At 44.6% G+C, this 7806-nt stretch overlaps 1 protein-coding gene across 5 annotated transcripts in view; it reads left to right on the forward strand.

Moving 5' to 3' along the window:
* The window catches only part of CNGB1 (cyclic nucleotide gated channel beta 1), a 119579-nt gene that overhangs the window by 86844 nt on the left and 24929 nt on the right, over positions 1-7806 (forward strand). For all 5 annotated transcript variants that reach the window (XM_019535482.1, XM_019535484.1, XM_019535483.1 and 2 more), the window contains one exon: positions 6345-6431. In XM_019535482.1, coding sequence (XP_019391027.1) covers positions 6345-6431 — 87 coding nt within the window. The remainder of the gene's footprint in view (positions 1-6344; positions 6432-7806) is intronic.

Raw genomic sequence — 7806 nt, forward strand, 5'->3', positions numbered from 1 at the left:
TGAATAAAATCTAATTGTAAATATACAAACAGTCCCCAAGGTGGGGGGGGGTGCTGCCTTCTTTGTTTTTACAGGCTTTCCCACATTATGGGCTTGACAAATAGGACAGGTGTGGCAGTGCTGCTGAGCCACAGATGAAAAAGTTGGAGCAAACCAATCAAGCTTAACAGCTTCTATCATCCCCCTTTGCTCACATGTGCCATGCCATGGTGTGTGCGAGCAAGATGAGGAAGAAAGACCGTTGGGGCAACCAGGTGGCTGTCCGGGAAGCGCCACAAATAGAGTGTAACAAACACCCAGCCAGTCTCCATGTATGTTCTCTGGTTCTGGAGCCTGATCTTGGAGGAGGGCAACATCGTGAAGACTTGCCAATGGAGACTGGTCAGTCGGAATAGACAAAAACACAGGTGTAGGCTGAGGAGTGGAAATAGCCACAGCTTTGGCAGTGGAATCTGCCAGAGCATTCCCACATGTAACATCATCATAAGGTTTCAGGTGAGCTTGGCATTTAGTAATAGCAACAGCAGAAGGTAATTGTAAAGCATTCAACAAGGCATTTACGTATGGACCATTACTAATCTTGGCACCTCCTGAAGTGAGGAAGCCCCTTTGTTTCCAGAGTTGACCATAATTGTGTACAATACCAAAAGCATAGCGAGAATCAGTGTAAATATTAACAGAGGCACCAAAGGCCAGGGTGCAAACCCTGGTGAGGGCCACAAGCTCAGCAACTTGAGCTGAATATACATTAGGTAAGTGATGGCTTTCTGTAACATCATATTGGGAACATACTGCATATCCTGCAAGAAGGGAACCTTTTGAGTTTCGTTGACATGATCCATCAACATAGAATGCTAGATCTGGGTTTTGCAAGGGGTTGTCCTTTAGATCAGTGCGGGGCATTGTTAGGTGAGCAGTAACAAAAATGCAATCATGGGGTTCCCCATCTGAAGGGGTAGGTAACAGGGAAGCAGGGTTTAAAACAGGGCACCTAGTTAGGGTGACATTTCTAGCAGAGAGAAGCAAGATTTCATACTTAGTTAATCTAGCATTTGAAAGGTGTTGGGTTTTTGTTTTTAGTAAAAGGGCTGCTACAGCATGTGGGACAGTAACAGTAAGGGGAGAATGTAATACATGGAGGAAAGTTCAACGATGACAGTGGCTGCAGCTACAGCTCAGAGACATGGGGGAAATCTGGCTGCAACAGGGTCAAGAGCAGAGCTGTAATAAGCAATGGGACGGTGCTTGTCTCCATGTGTCTGAGTAAGTACTGCAAGTGCAAATCCATCCTTTTCATGATAAAAAAGAATAAAAGGTTTAGTATAATCAGGAAGGCCTAAGGCATGAGCTTGCGACAGAGCTTGTTTAATAGAGGCAAAAGCGGCTTCGATCTCTGAAGTTCAGGGTAAAGGCTCAGGGGTATTAACAAGAGTCAGATTTTGCAATGGCTTGACTATAGAGGCATAGCCGAGTATCCACTGACGGCAGTAGCCAGCCATGCCTAGGAAGGAACTCATTTGGGACACAGTAGTTGGTCTAGGGATTTTAAGAATAGCCTCTATTCTGGAAGAGGAAAGCAGTCATTCTCCAGCAGAAATATCATGACCTAAATAGTGGACATGAGGAAGACAAAGTTGCAGCTTTTCTTTAGATGCTTTATGGCCTTTTAGGGCAAGAGAGGTGAGGAGAGTTAAAGAATCAGTTTTACAGGCTTCAAGGGAGGTAGATGCCAAGAGCAAATCATCAACATATTGCACAAGCACAGAATTTGAGGTTCAAGAGCATTTCTTTAGTCTCAGCCTTGGTCAATGCTTATTGTGGAAAACACTCACACTCTAAGAGTTTCCACCTTGCACCCTTGCTTTTGAAGAGCACACAGAACAAGTCCGGTGTCCTCGGGGCAGCTGCACAAGGTTTCCACTCCTGGCCTCAGAGAGACCTCCTAGTTCTTTACAGAACTTAACTCAATTCACATGGGGAATACTTTCATTGACAACAGCAACACACAGTCTTTAACCTTAACTCTTTCTACTCACAGTTATTACTTACACAGTGGGTCTGACAGTTCTGGCAGAAAAAGTTTGGATAGGGTGAGCCTCAAGCAATGAATCAGGAAGACACAGAGACAGCCTCTCACTGAAAAGCCTCAGTAGAGATTTCAAAAGGTCTCTTATCTTGGTTTGGCACCAGGGCTTCAGTGAAGAGATGTCTGTGTCCCAACTGATCACTCCAGGCGTCTCTATCCGAGTCACGACACTGAATTGTGGAAGAAATCAAACTTCACGTTGTGGTTGAATCTGAACTGACAGAGCCAGCTTTTCTTTATTTCGGGCTATACTGTGATCACAGGGAGGATTTCATACAGCAAGGGGAATCACTCACTTGTCTGTTTCAAAGGAATCCTCCCCCTTCCTCAGTTTCTAAGCGTTTTTATACTTAAGACAGATAAAGAGAAAAAAAATACAACCTTGAAGAAACTAAAACAAACTTACTTAATTGGACATCCGTCCACAGAGTAATAATGCAGGATTTTTTATTTCAAAACATATAACTGAAATAAGCAGTATCAGCACTTCTGGTCTCTGTCTGTTTTTCTAGTCAGAGAGGCCAAAAGCCGACTAAATTCACTTTAACGTGCCTTAACACACACAGTGTCACCCATGTCACAAGTTTTGCTTGTCTGCACCTTGCAGTACTGTTTCCCCCAAACCCCTGCACCTATCTCCTTGAAACTTGGCAGGCTTTGTGGCCCCAGCAACAGGTACCATCTCTGCAGTTTTCCCCACTGTGGCTTAACACACAAACAATATGAGTTTTGCTTTCGGGATTTTGAGGTGCACTTTCCCAGAAACCCCTGCACCTATCACCTTGAACCATGGCATGCATCATGCTCTCAGCAGAGGCTACGATCCCGGCAGTTTCATCTGAATCAGCCAAAAGACAACAAAGTTATAGATATTTCATTGATTCCCCATTATACTCTATGGCCGAATCTCTGAATCTATTCAGAAGCTCCAAATCGATTCAGAAAGCCTAAAGCTTCCAGCAATTTGATTTGGATTCATAGATTCGGCCTCCGAATCATCCGAATCATCTCTGAATCGTGATCTGAAGCTTTGCACAGCCCTAGTGTCCACCATTGCACTTTGGGGAAACTACTGTTTCATCCATTTCTTCATGTTGCTTCTTTGCCCATTGTACCTGTTTATTTTTATTTTCCCTAGAGATAAGTAATAATGTGACGTTTGTATTTTAATATGCTTCATTTACTTGCAGTCCTGTTCCGCCAGGAAACTATTAACTACTTTTTTTAATCCAAAGTACAGTTCAAGCTTAAGACTTTGCTGAGCCTGAAATTAATCCTTATATAATGAGGAGACGAGTGAAGATTCACCTGATACATTTAGGTACTTGCTACAGGAATTACTTGCATCTAACATTTAAATCTTGCCCAGTGCACCTTGTTTTCAGCTCTCTAGTCTTATCAATTAGCTCAGAACTATCAACTGCATGAGTCTTGATGTCACCACACATGAGAGAGAGAGAATCTGGTTCAAGTTATTGTTTGTTTTACTTCTAAAACAGGCTTGTCCAACATACAGCCTGCAGGCCGCCGTGCAGCCTGCCAAGCCATTTTCTGAGGCCCGAGTTCCCTCGCTCAGGATAGGCGGGTGGGGGAAGGGAGGGGAGCTGTTCACTCCCAGGGGGCCAGGCTCGTCATGTGAGCTGGGTCCCACCGCTGCTGCCCCAAGGGCTGTGTGGCGTGGTGCGGCGCAGCGCAGCACGGTGCTGGGCTGCCCCAGCCATGCCTGATGGGATGAGCTGAGGACAGTGCCTGCTTTTACTTCTCTCCGGCTTGGCCCCTTGCCCCTGGCGTCCTGCCTGCCTCTGGGGACCCACTGGGCTTGGTGGCTATGGGGCAGGAATTGGGCATGGCGCCTGGTACAGGCAGTCAGCAGGGCAGCCCTGGGGGGCCCTCAGCAGGCAGGGTCCTGGCATGACTTCTGCGGGGTGAGGCAGTGGGAACCGATGTCTGCCCAACCCTGCGCTCCAGGCTTGCAGTGCTGAGGCTGCTGGGGCTGTGTGCTCAGGCGGCCGGGCACCCCGGTAGGCAGGGCTATGTGGGTGGGCAGGTGAGGGGCTGCGGTGCAGCGGCTGCCTCACTGCAGCCCCCCTTGGGCAGCGCCAGCTTGTGGGGCTGCGCTGCTCAGGGGATGGGGATGTGGAGCTATTTATTTCTCTCCTTCAGTCTCTGGGGCAGTAGCTGGCTGGATGCAGAATGGGTCCCTCCTGCCCCTGCCCACCAGCAGCTACCATGAACCTTGCAGTAACAGGCAGGTGCAATAGGGCTACACAGGTAGGGTCTCCCTGACCCAGGACAGAGGGTGTTTGAATATGGCTCCCCGGCCCACTGGGTGATAAGAAGTTCACAATCTGGCCCCACATTCAAAAAGGTTGGACACCCCTGCTCTAAAACATCTACTGAAATTACCTGAGAGAGAATTTTGGTCCTCACTGTCTTTTAAATCAAAGTTTTGTGGTTTTTTGTCCCTACAAGCAGAGATGGCTAGAAAAAGTGGGGTATGGGATTCACTCAGGTTTCCCTGGAGTGAATTTTGACCAAGGCATAAAATGAGGAAGGTATTTTTCATATATTTTAGGAATGATCTGCATAAGGAGTTTGTCTGAATATTGCTTAGCCACTCGTTATGATCTGTGTAACTTAGGGGGTCATCTTGTTCCTCATGTAACCAGATTTCTCACATAGGACATACAAATGCAAACTAGTGTGCTGTGTCTATGCTCATAACTGTATTTTGTTCAGCCTGTTATAGTGGGCTCTAACACCTGTTAACAATGGCAAACCCACTTCTCAGAGACTGAGAACTTTGTTCTCTGGTATTATAATGACCTCTTCTTTTTGCATACATGTATTTCTATGGTTGCTCTAGAACCTGGTTTCCTAAATGACAGTGCAGGTTACTACCAAATGATACGCTGAGCAACTCCATGCTGGTTTTATTTTATGATGAGGATGAAGATTTATTATTTCACAGAATCAATGGACCGGAAGGGACCTGGAAGATCATCAAGTCCGGTCCCCTGCCATAGGCAGGAGGTTAATGAGGTCAAACTAGCTCAACGAGGTGCTTATCCAGCCTCCTCTTGAACACTTCCAAGGATGGCAATGGTATCATGTGTGCCGGGAGTGTGTTCCATGTTTTAGTTAACCTTATGGAGAATAAGTTCTTCCTTATGTCCAGTCTAAATCTTCCCTTTGTTAGTTTGTGGCCATTGGTCCTCATCTTCCCAAGAGCTGCCTTCCTGAAGAGTTGCTCCCCCAGATCTTGGTGCTCTCCCCAGACATACTTATAGGTGGCTATCAAGTCACCTCTCAGCCTACTCTTACACACACTGAAGAAGCCTAGTCTTTCCTCATAGGACCTATTCTCCAGGCCTCTGATCATGTGGGTGGCCCTTCTCTGCACCCTCTTGAGCTTATCCGTATCCTTCTTGAAGTGCAGTGCCAAAAACTGGACACAGTACTCCAGCTGCAGCCTCACCAGTGCTGAGTAGAGGGGGAGAAGCACCTCTCTGGATCTGCTGGCAACACGTGAGCTGATACACACAAGAGTTCTATTTGCCCTGCTGGCGACTTCATCACACCCTTGGCTCATATTCATCTTCTGGTTGGTTGTGACCCCCAGGTCCCATTCAGATGTTGTGACAGCCTCACACTAGTGTATTTGCATTACATTAGTGCTTAGAGACCTTGAGAGAGATCAGGTTCTTGTTGTGTTAGGTGATACCTAGAAGAGAGTTTCTTCCTCAAAGAGGGAAACGTTTGTAAATGTTTGTCTGACACTGATAGGGAAGAAAAAAATATTAATAATAAGAGTCAGCAATATTATGTTTAACATAATTACCTACCAAGTTGTTGCTTTCATAAGGATAATGATGTATTTTCAACAGGCATCATTTATGGACTGCCTTTCTTTGGCTGAAACGCAAGAGCCAGGACTGCAGCTTTCTGTGAAGTTCTGTAGTTTTACATAGTAAACCATTTTGATCTTCTGTTTCCTTTTTAAAAGCCTGCACAGAGATTTATATGTATGTATGCAAGTGAAAGGAGGGGCAAAGAAAACTTTCCTTCTGACTATTCCTCTTCCTAAGATCATCATCTTGCTTTTAATTTTCTATTTATATTTTTCCCTAAAATAGGGAGAGAACAAGGAAAAAAGAAATAGGCAGAAGAACATAAAGATAAATTCAAAGGAAGCAAGAGGGGAAGGGAGAGTGTTGGCTTCCATTTGCTAAGTATCAGTTGTTACTTTTTTCTTTAGGAAGAAGCACGAATCCCATGATGACACCCTGGAGCAGCTCACTTTTACCTCTCCGCTGCCATCCCCATCCAGAGACTGGCAAGGAAGGTAACCTTCTGAAATGAGAAACCCAGATTTATGTAGCCACTTTCTAATCAGTTTAGTTAAGATGTACAAGTGCAGTGCTTGGAGTGTGCAGTGAATATGGAAATAAGCATGCATTTGCCAGAGTAGAAACTGCTCCTTTAGTTCTGCATGTAATTAGGTAAAAATGTTCTAATTATTATTACTGACTTGGTTCTTTTGCATCCAAAATCATACAACATGTACTATGTGGTGAAAAAATAACATAGTTTTGAATCAAAGATCTAAGAACCTCTTTTAAAGTTGATTTTAATATCTATTTTATTTTAAATTATGCATTGCCAAATATTGCCATCTTCATAAGCATCACTAGAAGACTTGAGTCTTTTATGAAACTCAGGATTTATGAGGAAAGGTTGAAAGAACTAGCTTTACTGAGTCTGGAGAAGAGAAGACTGAGAGAGATATTATAATAGTTTTCAAATACCTGAATGGAGATTATTAAGAGAATTTTTAGACTTCACATTTTTAGACTCAAGGCAGCCCTCCTTAATTGTTGTGAATTGAGTAGCATCTGAATTTTAAAAAAATGAATTTTATTTATTACAACACTTATTACAACAGGGGGGCTGGGCAGTGAGGACAGGAGAGCAGCCAAGCAGGGAGGAGTCTGAGTCTGCATTTATCTGCTTATTCTCTCACACCTCATGACACCCTTCAGAAGATCTTGCGGCATCCCAGGGAGTCATGGTATCCTGGTTAACAATCATTGACATAGACTATTCCCTGTGGCAGAAGAGGACTGGATTAGGAGCAGCGGCATAAAAGTACAGCATAGGAAATTTAGGTTGAAGATTAGAATGAAATCTCTGACTATGCAGGTGGTCGAGTACTGAAAGAGGCTACCTAAGAGGTTATTGAATCTCCATCCTTGGAAATTTTAATAAGCAAGTTAGATGGATACTTGAGTGGGATGATTCTGCCTTGAGCAAGGGACTGGACTAGATGACTTCATGAGGTCCCTTCCAGCCCTGTATTCTCATGATTTTAAGGCTTGGTTCAACATGAAGTGGAGTTGCATTTTTAATTTGAAGAGCATTAGAGAGATGGTTTGCTGCCAACTTCTATTGATTCCACACAGCCATCCTCGTTCTTTCTTCTGGAATACAAAGGGAATATATTTATCACATACACTTAGTGTTGGATCTCCTTATGATGTACAAATGGATCAGTCTTCAGAAGGACCATCGCCAGCTTGTATTCATAGTTTCATAGTTGGTAGGGTTGGAAGGGACCTGAGCAGATCATCAAGTCCGACTCTCTGCTATGGCAGGAAAGAGTGCTGGGGTCAAACGACCCCAGCCAGGTGTTCATCCAGCCTCCTTTTAAAGACCCCCAG

The sequence above is a fragment of the Crocodylus porosus genome, unplaced genomic scaffold (assembly GCF_001723895.1).
Source record: "Crocodylus porosus isolate Cpor-Errol unplaced genomic scaffold, CroPor_comp1, whole genome shotgun sequence".
NCBI classification, from domain to species: domain Eukaryota; kingdom Metazoa; phylum Chordata; order Crocodylia; family Crocodylidae; genus Crocodylus; species Crocodylus porosus.